The sequence below is a fragment of the Phlebotomus papatasi genome, chromosome 2, assembly GCF_024763615.1.
Source record: "Phlebotomus papatasi isolate M1 chromosome 2, Ppap_2.1, whole genome shotgun sequence".
Lineage (NCBI taxonomy): Eukaryota > Metazoa > Arthropoda > Insecta > Diptera > Psychodidae > Phlebotomus > Phlebotomus papatasi.
Window position 1 is genome coordinate 40,806,425 of NC_077223.1, and position 21,934 is coordinate 40,828,358.

A 21,934-nucleotide genomic window follows, 5' to 3' on the forward strand; every position below is an offset into this window, starting at 1 on the left:
TTGATTGTTGCAGGTAGGCCACACCACAACAACTGGCGACGATTCAGGGATTACATATTGATTGTTGCAGGTAGGCCACACCACAACAACTGGCGACGAGAGGTGAGGAAAAGCCCCACAACAACTTGACGGGAAGTGAGGAAAAGCCCCAACAACTGAATTTCCAGAAGCCGCATCTAGAGAAATACGCATTCCGGGAAACTTATCCAATAGTTTCACCCTAACCTCACAAACGGGCACATGTGACAATGGCTACTCAAAAAGAAGACAATATCTCTCTTCTTAGCATCCTCAGTGCAACTCAGAAGCTCCTGGAGGACCAACAAAAACGGCTTGCTCAACTTGAGGCAAGATCCAACCAACCAGATCGTCCAGAACTCACCATTGAGGCTCTTGCGCCTTCGATTCAGACGTTCGTCTACGATCCGGACAACGGCGTCACCTTCGACGCATGGTTTTCACTTCATGAGGACATTTTCCGTGAAGATGCAAAATCCCTCGACGACTCTGCCCGAGTCCGTCTTCTCCTCAGGAAGCTCAACCCTCAAGGGCATGAGGGTTATGTGAATTCTCTTCTTCCAAAAGCTCCACGAGATTTCACGTTTGACGAGACAGTTGCACGGCTAAAAGACCTTTTTGGCCGCCGGGAATCACTTTTTCACACCCGCTGGAGATGCCTCCAAATACAGAAGAAAGAGACGGATGACTTTCAGACACATTCGACTGTCATCAACAAGATTTGTGAAGAGTTTAAGCTGGGAGAGCTTACGCCAGAGCACTTCAAGTGTCTTGTTTTTATTCTAAGTCTCAAAAGCAAGAATGATTCTGATGTGCGAACACGACTTCTTCATAAGCTGGAAGTGGAGAAGCCTGAGACACTCACATTGTCCTTTATGGCCAGTGAAGCAACACGTCTCACCAACTTGAAGACTGAGAGTGCTGATCTTGAGCTCAAAGACACTACGCAGGGTGTTCATTTTGTTCAGCGTCAGGGAAAACCTAAAAAGGGGAATTCTTCAAACTCAAAGTCTCAACAATCCGGGCGTAATTCACAAACACAGCCTACTCAGCAGCCAAAATCTCCTTGTTGGTTCTGTGGTGGATTGCACTTTGTCAAACAGTGTAATTACTCAAAGCACACCTGTAAGGATTGCTCCAGGGTGGGCCACAAGGAAGGGTATTGTTCCCAGAACAATTCCCAAAAGAACTCCTCGAGTTCCAAGTCCCAGTCAAAACAAAAACAAATACACTCTTCGAAATCGAATGTCAATCCTGTCAGTGTTCACCACACTGTTACAAACAGTCAGGCAAAAAGATACATTGACGTGGTAATGAATGGGAAATCTGTGAAGTTGCTTTTCGACACAGGATCAGATGTGACAATTATCTCCAAGGATGTCTGGAGACATCTTGGATCACCAGTTCTGTCAGAGACTCCCTCTACAGCTTCTGATGCCCAGGGAAATCACATTCCTATGGATGGCGAGTTTTTCTGCACGGTTGACTTCAAAGGGGACATTCAAAGGGCCAGATGTCTTGTCACTGATGTCAACATTAACCTTTTTGGTGTTGAATGGATCAATTTATTCAACCTCTGGGGAAAAACCATTTCTTCACTTTGCAGTGTAAACTCAGTTTCCGAAAAAGACATTGTCACATCACTCAAAACAACTTTCCCATCTGTTTTCTCATCTACAATGGGAAAATGCACCAAGGGACAGGCGCATCTTCAGCTGAAGCCTTCAACAGTTCCAGTGTTCAGACCCAAACGCCCTGTACCATACCATGTCACGGATTTGGTGGATGAGGAACTTCAGAGATTGCAGAATCTGGACATCATTTCTCCTGTGGATCACAGTGAGTATGCAGCTCCTATCGTTGTAGCCCGTAAACCCAATGGTTCCATCCGAATCTGTGCTGATTATTCCACCGGGCTCAACAATAATCTCGAATCCCATCACTATCCTATCCCTACCCCTGACCAAATTTTCGCAACACTGTCAACTTGCTCAGTATTCAGCCAAATAGATCTCTCAGATGCATATCTGCAGATCGAAATGGATGAAGAATCGAAGAAACTCCTCACGATTAACACCCACAGAGGTCTCTTCACATTCAATCGCCTCTGTCCTGGGGTAAAATCGGCACCTGGAATTTTCCAACAGCTTATTGATACCATGCTGGCTGGCATCAATGGGGTTCATGCCTATTTTGATGACGTTCTCATCGCATCAAAGACCAAAGAGGAGCATCATCAGACACTCTTGCAAGTGTTTCGACGACTCAGTGAGTACGACTTCCGTGTCAAATTGGAAAAATGCAATTTTTTTCAAAAGGAAGTACGCTTCCTTGGCTTCATTCTCGATGCCAAAGGACAGCGCCCGGATCCAGCAAAGATTGATGCAATTATCAGTATGCCAGCTCCGTCAAATATTGCACAGCTCAGATCTTTCCTCGGAGCCGTCACGTTTTATTCACGATTCGTGAAGTCTCTCAGCACCATCCGGGCTCCACTGGACAAAATGCTGCAGAAGGACGTTGGAGATTGGAATTGGACGCCACAGTGTCAAAAGGCTTTCATCAAGGTCAAAGAAATCCTATCCTCAAATCTCCTTCTCACACATTACAATCCTTCCCTTCCTATCACAATCGCTGCAGACGCCAGTGAGACGGGTATTGGTTGCGTAGCATACCATACCATGGAAAATGGGCAGCTCAAGGCATTTTATCATGCTTCTCGCACTCTTACCAAGGCCGAGAAAAACTATTCACAAATTGACAAGGAGGGTCTTGGACTGGTTTATGCTGTTCAGAAGTTTCACACCTACATCTATGGGAGAAAATTTACTCTTCAGACGGACCACAAGCCCCTACTATCAATTTTTGGCTCGAAGAAGGGAGTGCCCATCCACACCGCCAACCGGCTTCAACGCTGGGCTCTCATTCTGTTGGCATATGATTTTATCATTGAATATGTCCCAACAAATGAGTTTGGTGGAGCTGATGTTCTTAGTCGTTTGATTGAGCAACAAAAGTCAAGCAACGAGGACTTCATCATTGCCCAAGTCCGAGATGACGAGATCGTGGACAACATTCTCATCAGTGACGTGAACAAACGCTTACCGGTGACCTTCAAGAAGATTGAGACTGCCACTCTTTCTTCTCCGACTCTACAAGAAGTCTCCAACTACATCCGGTATGGATGGCCTCGCTCTACAGCTGATTTCTCACCGGAAGTGGCAAACTACTACAAAATCAGAGACTCTCTAACACTCATACATTCATGTATAGTCTACAGAGATCGCATTGTCATACCACCAATTTTCAGAAACGCAATTCTCAAGCAGCTACATGACGCTCATCCAGGAATAAATCGTATGAAGAGTTTTGCCCGCTCGTACGTTTTCTGGCCACATATGGATTCTGATATTGAGAACTTGGTCAAATCTTGTTCTTCCTGTGCTGCTGCTGCCAAAAATCCGACAAAATGCGACCTATCCTCATGGCCTCTCACATCAAGGCCATGGCAGAGAGTACACGCCGACTACGCTGGACCAATTGATGGACAGTGGTTCCTTGTCTTGGTAGATGCTTACACAAAATGGCCTGAAGTATACATGACAACTACCACTACATCATTGGCGACCATCAGCAAAATCTCGGATGCCTGCTCACGTTTTGGATTCATGGAGACCATCGTAACAGACAATGGTACCCAATTCACCAGTGCTGAATTCGCTGAATTTTGCCGCGAGCGAGGTATCACCCATATCACGACAGCGCCATTTCATCCACAAAGCAATGGCCTGGCAGAACGTTTCGTGGACACCTTGAAGCGTTCTCTCTCCAAGCTGTCTGGCATTGGCAACACACAGACAGCCCTCACAAAATTCTTGATGTCCTACCGCTGTACACCCAACCCAAATACGTTCAACGGCAGTTCTCCAGCAGAACTCATGATGTCACGACCACTTCGAACGACACTTTCTCTGACTCAACCTATGGAGAATGATCCAATTGAAAGAAACACGGCCATGGAAAATCAATACAACAAGAAACATGGGACCAAAAGTCGTTCATTCGTTCGAGGGGAGGAGGTATTGGCAAAATGCTTCCGTGGCAATCACTCATTCTGGGCACCCGGTACGATCATCGAGAAACGCGGGAACGTTATGTACAACGTCTCAATCCTTTTGCCGAGAGGATGTTCCAGACTGATTCGCAGCCATGTTAATCAACTCCGTAAACGCTACCCAGACACAAACGAATCAGCTGATGATCCCTCTCTGGTTGAAGGTCAACAAGTCTCCATCCCTTTCGACTACGACGATGGAAATCAATCAGCAGACTCCTCTGCTGACGGGACATCTCAGGAATCTTCCAATGTTCCCATGCGGCGAAGTCGTCAGCCATATCGGAACCCTAGGCTTCCGACACGCTCATCTCCTCCACGACTTCGTTCCCGGCTTCCACGCAGGATCCCGCAGGCTCCAGCTTCTTCAAGGGGGGAGGTGTTGGGTATCGACCCAACGACAGATGGCGTAAGCCATGCCTGACGCCATCACGGTCACATGACCCTTCCGCGCTCTTAAAGCGTCACTTCCAATACGATTGTCTTGAACTTAGTACGCCATTTATGTGCTCCAGAATTTATTGAAAAATATATCTTGTGAATTAGCTCTAACATCGTGTATTTCATTGCGAAACCACTCCTCAATTGGCATCCCTATCATCTATACTCGAACACCGTTTCGGCGACGATTCAGGGATTACATATTGATTGTTGCAGGTAGGCCACACCACAACACTTATATTTGCTATAATATTTTGCGTATGATCTAATATTAATAGGTTAATTATTCCATGAATAATACGAACCAGTCACAAATTCATAGAAATTGATGAAACTGATCATTAAACATTCAAAAATTGACCGAGCGGTGGAGTCGAGGAACCCGGTCGAGGAACCCGGTCGAGCGAGGGTACTTTACATAATCTAAATCGTAACTAATTTATAAAATATTCTTCATAAGACGTCGTCTTAGAATGCACTTGCTGCAATATTTGTAAAAAATTATTTAGATGCATTGCAAGAAGGTCAAGAAACCAAGTATATTTCCTTAAATTAGAAAAAATTAAAACCGTAATTATTAAGAATGTGAAATTGCAACATTTTTTTTTAATTTTGTAACATTTGTTAATAACATTAAAAATATTCGAATCAAATAATTTGTACTAGAACATTTTTGAAAGTACTTTTCGATCTTTCTAATTCATTAGGTTTTCGGGAATTATAAGGTTATAATAAATATATTATTCCAACATTTACTTTTGCTTATTTTATGGTCAATTGATGATGTCATAGTCTCCTTAACAGCACCCCCACTTACTACTATTAATCATTTTTCTTCACCTTGTGCACGTGCAACATTGCGTGAGAAAACCACCTTCACCACCTTCCAAAAAGCTCCCAACCAGCCAATGAATCAGCCGACCTATCATAAATGTCACAGTAAGCAAATGCTTCCGGATTGTCGTCTTCTCCAGAATTTATTTCCGAAAAGTTTTCTCCACCATTCTATGCAAGGGTATTCAGTCAACATAGATATTCGATGTAAATAAATTGGGCTGTAAAAAAGTCTCGGAAAATTAATTTTCTTTATTCAAACAATTTTACGATGAATAAGAAATAGTGGAACAAATGATTTAAGTATTTAGAACATTAGCGCATTATGGGACTAATTGTAAACTTCAATAAGAAATCTAATTTAATTCCAATTAGCAGACTGATTATTCCAAATGTTTCTTATAAATATTTTAAAAATTATTTTAAAACCTTTAATGATAGTTTCTAATTTTTCAGATTTTCAAGATATTTTTTATTCTTGACATGAGGTGTCTATATAATTTGAATTTCGCAGCGTAAGGTTAATTTTCCGTTTAAAGCTAAAATATCCTCTCGAGCATATAGAAGCTAACTACACCGTAAATACCCATAAATATAGGAGTTCTCTAAATTAATCCACACCAATGGACCAAAACTATAAATTAACATGCATTGATATAATTGTTATGTGAATTAGATTTGGATGACCGGATATTTGTGACTAAACAGTCAATTTCCGTTGTTGTTATCAACAACCAGTAACACCTTCTGCAATGAAATTTTACAGCTCAAAAGACATGGTTAACATGTTACGAATGAGGTTTTTGCATTTTTTTGTATATCTTAGCAAAGGCGACATGGCAATAATTCAGTTACTCATTTTCTGTTTATTTTTGTCACTTTTTTTCCAGTGAGAAATGGATATTCATGCGCTCCCATTGCCCTGACCGAAGGCCTCGATATTCGTGTCAATACGGCCGTTAAGACCATCAAGTACTTCCCGGGTGGTGTTGAGGTGACAGCTGAGAACTTGAAGACAAATAATTCTACCGTGACTTACAATGGTAAGCTTGATCAATAAATTTGCAAAATATTTTATATTTCTTCCATTTCGTCTGTTCTTCTGCAATTTATTTGCTGCAGAGGCCTCTCCTTGAGCCTTCGCAATTCGCAACTAAGTAAAACAGAGTTGACAGATATTCAGATAAGTGATTCTACTTGAAAATCCTTGGTTAGAATCTTTAAAGTTATCGCTCAAAAAATGAATGAAAATTTAAAATTAGAATTCACTAACATTTCAACAGGTTTTGGAGAGTACACTGAAGTTTTTAGATTTGCTAAATTTCATTCTAGAATCCTTCTTCATTAAAGCATATTATTTCATATGGGATTCATACGATTTGACCTAAAAATCAGTAGTGACTTAATGGGATACTTAATGGGGATATTCGAGAATAACATTCCTTTATGACCAATCGAAGGAACAATAGGAACGGCAACGATAGGCGGATATTAGTCAACAGTTTGTTCTCAAATTATATGAATTGCAATGGGAAATTATCCAGGATCCAGTATACTCTCTATATTTAGATAAGCTATTCGAATCAAATTCAGGCAAAATTTTGACATTACAAAATTTCGATTTTTAGACGGCACGACCCATGTCCGTTTTCGGTCTATCTATTAACAGACTAGATTCCAAATGAAAAGAGTTGTTGATATTCGCATAAGTCGCATAAATCCCTATTGTATGGGGACATTTTCATCCATTTCTTCATAATCCATCCTATCCCTTAAAAAGCATGTTCCTTTCGGGTGTATTTCGAAAAGTACTCTACTAGTTTTTTTTTCATTTACAAATATGTTCTGTGACTAGAAAAGAAATAACCTCAAATTAAATCTAATTGAATGCATTGATTAAATCTAATCTTCTAATGCAGTTAAACATTTCGTCTATACATCTTTATAATCGAGAGTTTCCGATTTATACGAGTCATTTGTTAATAGATTTAGAAAAAATTATATTTATTTCTAAAATTCTAAATTTTTCAAAACGATTCTGTCGGTTCTAATCGATAATGAATCGATTAATTATTGGTAATAGACTTATGTTTTTTTTCTTTTAACATTATAGCCCTTATAGCGCTATCCCTCCCGTATCGAAAAAGTTGTATATACCTTTAAAAAACAGGAAATATATCAGGATTTTTGCCATTATTCGAAAACGTCTTATCCTTATTTGTTCTTGTCTATTCTTCAGGTTTGATAATAATATTAAGATCCAACCTCTATATAGTTTGATGAGAAACCCTTGACAGTATCCTGAAAAAGCAAAATCCTTTGTCAATAAACTAGATACCCCTTGGGGGGAAATTTGATAAAGAGAAACTTTTAAAACATGCTTTTAATGGTATTCATGTGCTAAATATTGAGAAATAGCGCCTTAGTGCTTTGGAGACTGATTTCTCAAGAGCTAACCATAAAATAAAAGGTTTTACTTTAATGCGTTTGCTTAATCTGAATGTTTCCCCAATCGTATAACTTTATTTCTAAGAAGAAAGGGTACAAATTTGATATCTTAACTAAATATATAAATTTAAAAGCTAGCTTTTAATTAATAGATAATTAATAGATTAATTATCAAACTATAATATCAGTAAATTTACCAAATTTTAGATAGGGGAGATAGGGCTAAATTGACCTGGGGCTTTATGTAAAATTTTGTTTTCCCACGCTGGTCTTAGCGGTGATTTTTAATTCAGATCCCAGATTAAAACCCAGTTTCCTTTAGGAATATCCGAAAAGAAACGTTTTAAATTCTAGCTCTAATTCAATTTAGCTCCACCTCCCCCTATGCTACAAATTCTTGTCAATTTATCTTGAACTAGGTTTTATAATTGAACCATTGAAGCCAAAATTTCAGATATTTTGTAGATCTGCAATATTTTGCCTAGTCATTGTCTTATTATAAACAAAATGAAGGGATATAAATTGCTAGTAATAAAGATAGAAGGATTCAAAGCACAAAACACATTTTTTTCCATTTATTAATCATTTTATTGCCATGTTAGCCAAATAAGTTATGTTTGTTGACCTTTAAGAACCTCTCTGATATAGTTTTCATCCATCCAAGAGAGGCATTTCAACTCTGTGGTTGCAAGATAGTTCCCTTTGCTTAAATCCAAGTGTTTTGTGATTATGTTGTTCAATGGACAAATGAGGTGCTATAATTGGAAAATTCTCCGATGGGAATCACTGAATGTTCCACAAGTTCCATGAAGTTGTTCACACCACGAATCACTCTCTGATAAATGACAATATTAATCAATCATGTAAAGGTAATTTTTACCCAACCCCATCGCCACATTTCTCAGTCCATAGAACAAAAAGCTTTTGATAAATGTCCCAGACAAGAGGTGGTTGGGGTACGCGAAGTAAAAATATTCATATCAGCCATCAACTTGCAATGTTCAACCTTCGCGAGTTTGCCAAAGAATAGAGCAATGAGCAACTGCGAAATGGAAATAATTGTCCAGCTAATTGGATTAATTTATCTCTTTAACGAAATAGTCCTTTTTTTTCGCACGCGGCTGCAACTTTTAAAGTCCGAAGCCACGTTTTATTTTGATAAATTACACCCAATAACCGACTTAATACACTCACCGTGGACAACGACATGAGTGAGTGTCGCGGTGTGAACAGAGTCTTGAAGAACCAGAAAATAAGAATAAAAAATAAAAGTCACGGGAATACATCAACTTACCACCTTCATTCTAGCCACAACATATTGGAATCTTTTATAAGAATGCTGGAGAACAAGGCAAGACCCACAGCACCCAAAAGCAATCACAAGACTTTTATATCTTTCGTAGATCTCGAAAATTATGTTATGGGAAGGAGATACCAGTGTCTCAAGACTTCACGTCCTCGTTGTCTTATTAAAAACATGCAAAAGAAGACTTTGTCGTAAATTTTCTTGATTTAAAGCGCTTTTTTACACCATTTTTTTCAATACTGGAAATTTTTATTTATGTATTTAAAGTCGTCTCGAATTATCCCTGTGCTATATTTAAACTTAAATTGATCAATTTATTACTTACTCACTGCAACTGGAATTTAAGAGGCGTGTTTAACTTCCGATAAGGTCTGCTTAAGCCTGATATGAACCTTTAGGGCTTTTAATCATTTAGACAAATACTTAATATTTATTTGTATTTAAGCACAAAGTAGGGAAGACTGGGGCAAAAAGTCACAAATCGCAAAAATTCAAAATTCAATATTTTCCAAGATAAAAAAGATATCGGTTCAAAATTTTTCTATAGATAGCCTCCATAGACCTTCTTTATTGTCGTAAGTTTCTTAGAATTCGAACAAGGAATTTAGAAAATAAAAAATATTGAAATTTTTAGGCCTGTTTTTGAAATATATTCCTTACAAGAGATATGAATTATTACCTGCTTATTTTCCAAAATTGATGCACTCGTGAATATTTCCTAAGTAATTTGGATTCTTTGAATACGGATCCGCTTTGAATATAGTAAGGAGAGATAATCCGGATACTTTTCATTGAGTGCGACTTTAATGCTTGTTTTTGGACTGATGAAATATTTTTTTCGCCATTCCAAATCAATAGAATTATTCTTTGTTTAATTTAGAATCATAATAGAAATAGAATTTTAGCAATAATATTGATGAAAATTAATAAAATTACGATAATATTAATATATGCGCAAGAATGTTACTGCGATGCTTTTTTGTAACTCCGTTGAATTCGATGAAACTCGGATGCTAATTTTAAGGAAAAGTTTAATGCATAAAAATGAGAAGATATTATTTCAAAAACATTTTTTAGAGTTTTATTCCATCAATTCATTTCATTAATTTATTATTTAATTATATATATTTTTATTTATTTTAAGATTGCACTCAATTCTTTGATTTTTCCTCGGTTTTCTTGGCTGACTTCCTTCCACGTTTTTTCTTTCCAGCTTCAATTGGCATTTGAGCCTTTTCCTTTACCATGTGTTTCTCCTTTAGTTTTATCTCCTTTTCTTCTGCCCTTATATTTTTGTTCCTCTCTCTGGTCAACTTCCGTTCAGCAATTTCTTTCTTTTTTTGTAAATCCTGCCTCAATTTTTCCTCCTGTTCCGCGATAATTTCCTCGGAAGATACAATATACTGGTGTTTGACATTGCTGGCTTTGACCCTCTTCTTCTGACGACGTTTTGGAATTTCTCCTGGCCAGAAATAGCATTGTTTTAGTGTGTCGAAGATCGGTTGAGTCTCAGAAGTTGCAGAGAGTTGGTTTCCAAGGATGACTGGATCATTTGAAGGATTATTGTCGGTGGCCTGATCGTGCTGGTTATTGATAATGGACTCCTCTGAATGTTGGAAAACAATTTTCGGGAAATAAAGACCAGCATAGAAAAGTGGCCCATCCATCCAGCCACTCTGTGGTGACGTTCCCATTTTCCATCCTTCTGCGTTGTGAATGGCAATTTTTGGAGTAATGTCAGTTTTATGAACAGCCATTGGAGGAGCAAGTTCGCCAGTAGCTGACACCCTGAGGAGTACTGTGATACATTGCTTCGGTCCTGAATTTTTAAGAGATGGAACTACACGTGAACCTCTCCTGGACAGGACATTTCCATCTTCCGGTGTCAAAAAGAAGGCACTTTCGTCGCAATTAAAAACACGGTCTGGTGAAATGCTCAGAAGGTTGTGTTCTGTGAAATATTTAAGACAATTCTGAAACCATTCCGTGAGGTCTTCAGCAGTAACAGTAGCTCTTTCCAATGAGAAGGATTTTGGCTTGCGCATGCTGAGCTCTGGATGACGCTTAAGAAAATTCCTGAACTAAACGTCTCCGGGTCTTCCAGCTGTAAAATGGTTTGGAATTTTGTAGACCTCACAGATGAGTTTAACGCTGTCCAGAACTTGTTCCTTCCCGATGGGATGCCAGCCATCCGCACATCCCAGGATCCATTTGACAAGTTCTTTTTCCTGTTCTTTTGTAAGCGTCGTTTGGCCTGCCATTGGGGCACTCTTCCGGGTATCTGCCAGTCAATTTGTTGTGCAGTGTTGTTCTTGGGACATTAAATGTTTTGGATGCATATGCTATGGTAGAACCATCTCGTACACACTGCAAGGCATTCCTAATACCTTCCTTAGAGTCGGGCTTGTCCTTATAGGTCTTTTCTTTTGTTCCCTTTGGCATCTGAAACAGAAAAAGAGTCCTGAACAATGCAAATTCTGAACCAAAACATTGACTTTCACCGCATCCGACATGCATCGAAATGTAAACATTCACAAAAATCACTTATTTCTGTATGAATTATTTATATTATCAATAAACTCTTACTCACCTTGTAGATCAATAACTACACTAACTTTTATTAATAATTTTGATTGCAAATAATGTTTTATTATATAGAAAAAACACTAAACTTTTTCCAGCGACGAGCTGTCAACAGCAAAATTTTCTCAGAAATGAAATTTTTAGTACACAACCCAGCTGACCCGAGCTTAAAAAATATTTGTTTTACCCACTTATTAAACCGATAAAAATATAATTTTTGGTTTTTCTTAAAGTAGAATAGTTATAATATGATACTTCAGTAATTAATTACAGAAATAAAAATATAAATTATATTTTAAGTGGATGTATCGGAGTTAAATCGGTCGCGGCATCCGAGTTTTGCAATCGTCGGAGTTACATGGCCTTACTATACGACCACTTGGGGTAAAAAGTAACAAAAGGCGTGGAGCAAAATGTAAGAAAAACCGAAGCAATTTCTGATGTCTCACGGCGAAAGGAAACGTCATTACCATGTTTTGCCGCTTGTTGTTTGCATTGGTCAAAAGATTTGCAGTCTTTTGTGTGTTTTTTTTCTAAAATATCTTGAAAAGCGCTTTTCTCGTTCAGATAGAGAAAACTGTGTTTTACAAAGGTGTAGATGAATAAATTTTCAATGAAAATATGTCCTCCAGGTATTTTTTAAAATTTACGGAAACACGTAATGAAGCGAATCAAAATGTGATAATACCCTATGTCTGGTACTACTTGCCCCAGCATTTTTGAGAGTGATCACAAAATTACCTTTTAGAAACCGGCTCAATAAACGTATTTCTTTACAGAATAGAAAAAATAAATTACTTTCACAAAGTTGTAGAGCGGTAAATTTCCTAAAACTGCGCTAATTAGAAATTTCTGAAGTGCTCGAGTAGCTTGTAAAAAAAATAAAATATACGTTTTGTGACTTCTTGCCCCAGTCTCCCCTACTTATAACTAAAATCTTGACTATATATTTAATGCAGACGGCGCTAAACATATCAGAAGTCACAATTGATTCTGTCAAATTACTTTAAGGGTGTACTAAGAAGTTTTATTTAAATTTCTTCATGATCTCAGCTTCTGTGAATCATTAGGGCCTCGTTAGGGCAGACCAAACTTTGTAGGAAAACTTTTTATATACTAAGAACATGATGTTCAATAAAAAAAAATAGTATTTTTTTTGGCTATCAGGTTATCAGGTTGCAATAAGAAGGTAACGATAAGAGATCGACTAGTGGTTTTCTGGGAAGATTTTATACTTACAATGAGTAGGGGAAACTGGGGCACCACAGAACACGGGGTGGCACCGAATTACTTGGACTATGAAGACCATTGTTCCTTCATGGAATGCTGTGCCAGCATTATTATTATTATTATTATTATGAAGACCATTTTCTTCAGTTGAGAAGCATCCCTATAGTATCTATAAATTCATACAGGTCTTATCCTCTGCAATATAATAATGCAATATAATATATAGTGTTCGGCGCTACCCCGTGTTCGATGGTGTCCCAGTTTTCCCTATAGTTCAGATCTATCTCCCATTCAATTCTAGTATTATTGTGAACCCTTAATTGAATATTTCATGGTAATCCTTAAATTAAAACGGTGATTAATTAAGCTAAATTTTTCAGCGCGATTCGAATTTGCATGTATTCAGATGTTACCTGAAAACAATCACATCCTTCAAAATTATCTGGTCATATCACTGTGGTTTAATAAAATGAAATACTAATGAGCATCACGTAGCAATTCAACTTCCAATTTATCTAAGCTCTTCCTATAAATTAACAAAGTTTGAAATTTATTGGAAGTGGCAGTGGTCAATAAAATAGTAATTGGCTCATTGTAAAATGCCCCCGTTGAAAGGGGTTATTTGTGTAATGGGGATCTTGTAAACGTTTCAAGCAAAACTGCAGTGGTTGGTAATGAGGAAGGTGGGCGAAATGTGTCCCAATTATGCACAATATCGGATCAATATGGGGAAAATATGTGTCAGATGAGGGTTGATATATGGGACAATGTGGAGAATTGAGGAGGATAGGCCATAACTATCAACTGATGGGGCAATATTTCACAATACATTCGCCAGTGTTGGGACAATTAGCTTCCACTATTAACGATAATGATGCGTTTGCTGTCCATGAATAAATCATTAGGCCCAGTGGGTGGCCTCAAATGACAATCCACTTCCATAAGAGTCAATTCCTGAATTATTGACATGTGGGTAGGGAAAAATTAAAGATAATTATTTGCATTCAAACTCACCCCAATGTGGGGTAGTTGGTTCTTGCAGAAAATAAATCAATATTGACTCATTATTTTCTGATGTTTATTTCACCTTTTTTTTTACAAAACTCTGCAGGGAGACATAACATTAATTGCCAAACAGAGCGTTAATATCGAACCCTTAAATTCCCTCTGGTTCTTTTACCCCAAATCCCCTTCTCCTTTGAAAATTCAACTTCCTAAACTTTTAGCATCATCATCGCATCGTCATCAACTGGAAGATGGGGTGGTATTTTTTTTTTTTTTGGAGAAAATACCGACTGCAAACAACCCCTTGGACCCATTCTTTAGCTTTTCCTTTGTACTCTTCCCAAAACTTGGCGCCGTTTATCTTTGCGCTCAACCACCCTCCTGCTCCAATACATTTTCCGATTCAGGACCAAATGGGCCGATCATGATGCTCATGATCACCAAACGTGTCTGAAGTGGAAAATGAGGTGGAAAATTTCGTGCCGTATGTTTTTCTACAAACCCCATTCATTTTGCTATAAGCTTTTTGTGGGGGTGGATGAGAAGGTTTTTGCCTTTTTTTTATTTTCACTTACTTGAGAATAAAAAAGGCCAACCACTGAATTATTAATTATATACTACGGATTAAGTTAGAGACTGTTGAACTGTTTATACAACAAATTACAATTTTGGTTTGAGAAATTTCTTGAAAAGAAGATGTTAGGTTATTGACTGAGTTAAAGATTAAGTTTTCATAAATTAAATTCACAGGAATTCTAAGTTAAGTCGACTGTGTAAGTTCATTAATCTTACGGAGGGAATTTTGTAAAAACATACATGTTTTGGAGGTTTTCAAACAAATTTCTATTTGGTTTCTTATTATTTCACCAAAGTGTTTCACGAGTTTCAGACTGGAGATTTATCCCAGTTAACGAATATATTGAAATCCCAAAAGTAAGCAATTAAAATGCTCTCTCGAAATATAAACGAATTTTCATTATTAATCAATTAATGATCAAAATTTTATTAAGAATTTAGCTTGACAACAAATTAGAGAAATAATTAATGATGGCTTACGCTGTCGTTTTATTGCAGGTTGGTCAATTTTAACCTTTCGCAGAATAAAGTAAACTCCTGTAAAAATTTAAACTAGATCGTCCTAGTCGTTCCCAACCACAAGTGAACCTACTAAGCTGTGTATTTGCTTAACGAGAATTACAACTAACTTAAAGAGTTAATGGCTCCGTTCAGTAATAACCTTTCAAAGAGAAAAAGCCACTCCAAAGCCAAGCCAAATCTATTCGAAAATCTATCGAAAGCCTAAAGTACAAATTCACGTACCCGCCGCTTTAGCGCTGAGTGTTCTGCCATTTCGAATTTCGATATTCTTGACATTTCAATCGTTAACATCGGTAGAGAAAAAACCTCAATCGAAGAGAGCTCTCAAAAGTAAATTTTTCTGTAGTTTTGTGAAAATTCAGGATGGCACAATGTTTGAATTACAATTTCATTAAAATAAATGTCCTTTTAATCCTTTACTGCCAAATGGTATTCTCGATGATTCAGCCTGATTCTATTTGAATTCTTTTTTTTCCAAAATGGGAATGGGTCCTAAGATTAATAGTAATGCACAAACACAGGAGTTTGCCGTTAGACCCCAAAAATGATTTTACATTATAAATCTATCTAGATTAATAAATTTGATAGTATTATGCTGCCAAACTTCAGAAACTCTTTTGCAGGGTATAATTTGTATAAATAATAAGTGCCTCACACTCCATTTCCAGATCAACCAAAATGTGGCCTAAGGTCCTTGACAGACTTACGCCTTAAGCCGAGGGGCAACTTAGTGGAAAAAAATGAGAATGTGGAGAATGTAGTTTAACCATTATTTCCAATATAATTACTCTACGCCGTCTCTCGGCTAATCCTCAGGTCTGTCAAGTCCTTAAGTTAGCGTAAGAGTAATATAATTAAATTTTAGGGTGAAAACAAATTATTCGTTCGTTAACCCTTTAAAAGACGCTTTTTCTGACCAATAATCAACAATAAAAATGATATCAATAAACAAAATCATAAGAAATATCCGGAGATTTTCAAAAAAAATCTAGGTTCTTAAACCTTCTACTTTATTATCACGTACAAACATTAGATAGACACAACTTTATGTAGTCAGGAAAAATAATTTTCTCTATGGGACACCGGAGTTCCAAATGTCCTTAAAGGGTTAAGTTGTACATTACCGATTTATAGCCAATTAAAAATAAAGTAAATCGGTCTAGGGGAAAGTACTCTCCCTTCGAACGTTCATGTCTTCGAATAATGTGAATTTTCTTTTACTTTTTCTAGAAGACTTACACATTTCTATTAAATATTAATTAGATTATTATCCATTATTAATAATTATGTGGTAATTAAGTAAAATCTCTTAGAGGAAATAGAACAAAATTCACATTATTCGAAGGCATGAACGTTCGAAGGGAGAATACTTTCCCCTATATGTCCTATATTCGAAAATTGCCTGAAATAACATTTTTTTTCTTAATTATTGATCTAGCCGACGATATATCACTCTGTGTATTACTCATTCTCTGGAGTTAGAGCAATCAAACGGGAGCGTTTTTACAAAATTCCCTTCCGTATGAGGAATGTGGATAGTAGCAGTAGATTGGCAGCAATATGAGTGAAATGTCTTTCTGGTGAAAATATTTTTCAAGCTCTCACACAAAACTCAGAAATGAGACGACTTTTAATTAAAGTTGTGTAAATTTCTTGCAACTTTGTGCTGAAGAGAAGAATGATCTACTGGAGACACACATTTTATGGTACACAATTCACAAGCATCCAACCTCCCCATGTCCCTTCTCCTCAAAAACACTTCTTTGCACAGTTTGAGATGCTATATTGAAGCTTTTTGTGTCCAATTAATGTCGAAATGGCAACAAGACTTTGTCGTCATTGTGGCGTTCGTTGCACCAGATAGCCTCCTCAACCCCAACTCCCTTCTTTAAGGTTCCTTTTGGCGAAAGAAATCCAGTGTGAAAGAGAGAGTTGTTCTTGCATCCTGCGTCTAGAAGAGAGAAGTCATGTCAAAATGCGCAAAACTTCTTATTTACTCTTTTATTTATTAGTTATTGTACAATCTATTCTTCATCTAAATGCCCTTTGAATCTAATCGTGGACGGAAATACCTTGGCACTGAAGTTGAGATAAATTGGGTTAGTTGCCGCCAAATGGACTTGGAGTCTGCGTGTGTCGCACATTTTAGTTCCATTGAGAAGGAGTTTCTATTCATGGAAATGAGATAAATTGAATTGTGCTATTTAAAATGTAACAATTGTACATTAATGATGATAACCTGTGGGCAATATTTACTCTGTCAGATTCATCCTTCATTTACCTCACTTCTATTCTGAGTTTACTATATTTCTCCGATGCAGACCATAGAGGTACCACAAATGGACTTAGTCGAGGGGACAGTAAAACACAATATTAAATATTGTATTCAGATCATTTAAAGCAGAATATATCAATAAAATGTTCTATATAATCTCTATATAGACTAAGCTTTGATCTATAAGTTTAAATCCTTTTAAATTAAAATTTTGAAATGATTTAGTTAAACATTATTCCATTAATGTAAAGGAGTCTCAAAGTGTAGAAGAGTCAGACTTTGCGGATGGATTTTCACACAAATTCCTTATGGAAATGTTTAAATATTCCTAAGTATAGATCTCTAATTTAATTTTTGCTCTATAATCTGCTTCTCCTTAAAGATCATAACTGGATGTCTTATGTCCTAGACACATTTACGACTTAAGTCCAGAAACGACTAAGTTAGTTCATAACCAAGTCAGTTCCTGACAAACTACGAACGAGGATTAGCATTCACTGGTATCTACAAAACATAACTTTCTTGGGTTTTTATGCAGATATTTCTACTGAAGTGCACTAATACTCCTCTGAAAATGATACTATTTGTAATATCATGTCTCAGTACACGTGCAATAATTATTGTTAATTACAATTATTTGTGAGGTGGAAACTGTCTCGCGACTTAAGCCAATTTAGGCGATTCTAGTGAATAATTCTTGTTGTTATACGTGAATTGTGAAGTAAATTTAAAAGTAGTTTCATTTTCAAAGGACTACTAGTGCATTTCAGTAGAAATATCTGCATAAAACCCCACGAAATTATGTTTTGTGAGTACCAGAAAATGTTAAACTTTCGTTTGTAGTGTGTCAGGAACTGACTTGGTTATGAACGAGCTTAGTTCTCTCTGGACTTTAGTCGTAAGTGTGTCCAGCACATTAGGGCCTTGACAGACCTGAGGATTAGCCGAGAGACGGCTTAGCGTAATTATATTCGAAATTATGGTTAAACTACATTTCTATCATTTTCCACTAACTAAGTCGTCTCTCGGCTTAAGTCGTAAGTGTGTCTAGGGCATTAGGACATGTTACCGTTTACTATCTGCAGGGTGGCTGGAAAATATGCAATAAGTTTCAGAGCGCATAGCTGTCAAACTGGTGGTGACAGAGGTTTCATATTTTACATAAGATAAGATAAGATTTTGCCAGGGGTCAGTTCTCCATTTCGGATATTCCGATGCATCCAGGCCACCAATTGGGCCCCTTATGCTTCCCCACTCCTATTCTATCTTATCCCCCGATACGGGTAGCCGCTCTATATCGCAGCTCTGTGTGGACAATCAGTGCCGTTACTATATCACAGCATCCCTTCTCGGTGTGTGTTTGGGATCAGTGACAGCGAATATTTGTATCGACTGAAGTACCACTTTCATGTCGAAACTCGTTTTCGTACATGCCTCTATTGTTTTAGGCGGTTCACTTTTTTGCCAATATGCACCATTGACATTACTATTCATTCATTCACTGGACGAATTCAAAGCCGATATGGCATGAGAAATCTTTTTCTGCTGCTGCTCAGCTTTGAACCCCAGACCTCGCAGTCATAGAGCTACTACTCTATCCACTGACCCACTCGAGGCCCTTCATATTTTACATAGTGGTAGTTCAATTTTTTGGCTAAAAGCCTACAAAAGCATTTTCGATAATATTTTCGAAGTTTTTTAGACCGTAATGGAACTCAAACGTGATAATTTAATGTCGCTATATTTTGCAGGAAATGCGGAAGCAACTATCGTTAGGGCTCTTCAAATCCTGAATGTAATTAAACTTTTCGTTTTTAGAAACATAACTTGGTACAGAAATACTATTAGTATTTTAAAATGCTTTGGTGGAGGCCTAAAAGAATTATTTCCTCGCTAGTCATCGTCCTTAAAGTAAAGAAGGAAATTGAACGAAATCTGCGTCACATCTGCAGATGAATGATCTGTCAGACGCACAAATCGCAAATATTCCTGAAATAAAAATCCTGAAAAGGACGAGATTTCATCGATCCTAAAAAAAAATTATGCTCAATTGATGAAGGACAAAATTCGCTTGCACGTTCATGGTCAGTTCCAAAATGTCATTTTTTCTGATAAGAAAAATTTAGACTTACGATTTTGGCCGAAAAAACAATTTTGTGAAAAATTGATGAAAGTACAAGTCAAGGTGGAAATTTGCTCAATTTTATGTTTTTTAATTTACTCTTTAACCCAATGTTTCTATGCTAGATGTCTTCTTCTTACGCAAGAAGCGAAACAGTTTCCTTATAGAACCAATATTAGACAAGTCTTGTAATGCACTTTCAAAAGACTTATAAAGTGAGAATTTTGTGTTGAAATTCCTGTAGAAACTCTTAAGATCCTTAAAAGTGCGCCACTTTATTTATAGTAGTCTCAGTGATGGAACCAAGAGCGGAATAAGCAAATTAAAGAATTTTGGTTCTATAATGCCTTATTTAGGGAATTCTACAAGATTATATTAAGAAAAGTTTGCTTCTTGGATAGGAACATCAGAAATTTGGAACAACACATTAACAGGGGAAATATTGAGAGCACTGCTCTTTATTAATTTTTCATTCGAGTCCTCCGCATCTCTCACCAGTTTAGGACGATGGAAGTATAACTCAAATCATCTTCGACTAATTGAACACTAGCCATTTCTCGGTTAATCCTTTAGGTCTGCACAGGCCATAAGTCTACCAAAGCGCATGATAACTTTTATTCTAAAAAAATAAATCGGAATCTGTCCCTTTTAGTCTCACCATTTGAAAATTTCAAAGTTAGTAACCCCTTGCAATAGCTCCTGACCAAATAAACTCGGTGGGACTCTCCATTGAGTTAGAGTTTTGCTTTTAAGTAGGTGCCTCTGTACAAATTCTAATTAATCTGGAACACTGAAAGAAATCTGAGCAAAGATGTGAAATAGGAAGTGGAGTAGAGGCAACAAATCACAAACCACCTTTTTTTCCTTCCTCCATTGTTGATTTTCTATTAAACTGCGTGATTCCACTTTTGTCGTATGATTCAGTGGCGTGATTGTAAGGCCCAAAAAGCACCTAATAAAGACGAGGATGGGAAGGCAAATAAAAGAGTGTTTAGTGTATCATGAAGTGAGTGAGTAGGTGGAAAAGTCACCCACCACTTTCAAAGTCAATTACAAAGTCGCGGAGGTGGTAATCAGTCACGAAAGTTTTGTATTTGGCATTCTTTGGCAAAGGCACTGTAGAGAATTCTATATTAATGTTTTGCAGTGAATTTCGTTTCCTTTTTTATTCTTCTAACATCCACATTTGCCCCTTTCAGCTGATCTTGTACTCTGCACTTTGACTCTGGGAGTCCTCAAGGTGGCCATCTCACCTTTGTCCTCCAATCAGGTCAATGCTGTACGTTTCGAGCCACCACTTCCGGACTGGAAACAAGCTGCCATTCAGCGTTTGGGCTTTGGGAATCTCAACAAGGTGGTCCTATGCTTCGATCGGATTTTCTGGGACACCAACACCAACCTCTTTGGACATGTTGGAAGTACAACTGCTAGCCGGGGTATGTATTTCTTTTTATATTTATTCAGTATTGAAGGGCCGAATACATGCACATTAATAATACAACTTCCAAGACCTTTCAAATGAATCCTTTATGCGTTCTGAAGTCTTATAAGTAATGTCCTTGGAAAACTTTTAAATGGAATAATTCAAGGTTATCATCGTATACGAATAAAATATTCGCCTATATAAAAAAGAACTCTAAAACATATTTGAAAATCAAAATACAAATTGTAGAATACGATTTTGAGATAGGGGAAAGCTTTCAGGCTTCGCACACACTCTGGCTTTGAATCTGATCTATCTATGGCATTATATTTCAATTGCTGGCCCTAAGTCACATATTTCCTAAAAAAATCGGTCAAATTCATTAAAGGATTATGGGAACAACTATGAAGTGTTCGAAGCCATAATGTTCTTGTTCAGTAATAACTTTCCCGATTTGAGAACTCACTTCGGTTGAGCTTTTTCCTTTACCGATTCGAAGGTATGAGAGAGAACATACACACTAAAAAATGGAAAATTCTTAAACAGAAACACCCAGGAATTTAATTTCAAAGCCCATCCAATGAATGCTAATGCTTTAATCCTAAATCCTTAATCATTTAGTTTTAATTGTAATTTGGAGTTCTCAAGACATTTTAATTATCAGCTAATACTGATCTTACACTCCCGATCTCTTACCGTCAAAGAGATAGGGATTCTAGCCCATTTCATTGGCAAAGAGCTTCTGAATTTAAAGATCTCGGGGACTCATGTCCAATTTAAGTTCCCGGAGTCTTATATATTCTTAAATTTAGAGTCAAAATTTGTCTGTGTGTACCTAGAAATCCGTTTGAACTTCACAATTTCACAAAATGTGAGCAAAAATTCACCTTTTAGCAATCGTTTGCATACTGTGGTTGACATTGTTAGCGATTGAAGTATCAAGAATATCGAAATTCGAAATGGCAGATCAATCAAAGTTAAAGCGGCAAGTATGTGAGCTTACACCTTAGCGTTTCCGGTAGATTTTCGAATAGGTT

General features: G+C 37.2%; 2 protein-coding genes across 2 annotated transcripts in view; both read left to right on the forward strand.

Annotated features, from left to right (window-relative positions):
- Window positions 1-248: 248 nt before the first annotated feature.
- Window positions 249-4,556, forward strand: LOC129800962 (uncharacterized protein K02A2.6-like). The gene has a single exon (XM_055845709.1). The coding sequence runs from the start codon at window positions 249-251 to the stop codon at window positions 4,554-4,556; it is 4,308 nt and encodes a 1,435-aa protein (XP_055701684.1).
- A 925-nt stretch (window positions 4,557-5,481) lies between these two features.
- Window positions 5,482-21,934, forward strand: part of LOC129800963 (possible lysine-specific histone demethylase 1-like) — a 46,169-nt gene continuing 29,716 nt past the window's right edge. The window contains exons 1-3 of the mRNA XM_055845710.1: window positions 5,482-5,512; window positions 6,298-6,450; window positions 20,674-20,910. Coding sequence (XP_055701685.1) covers window positions 5,482-5,512; window positions 6,298-6,450; window positions 20,674-20,910 — 421 coding nt within the window. The remainder of the gene's footprint in view (window positions 5,513-6,297; window positions 6,451-20,673; window positions 20,911-21,934) is intronic.

What these genes read in the sequence shown, in the direction of transcription:
- LOC129800962 (XM_055845709.1), top strand. Translation starts at nt 249, where the DNA reads ATGGCTACTCAAAAAGAAGACAATATCTCTCTTCTTAGCATCCTCAGT.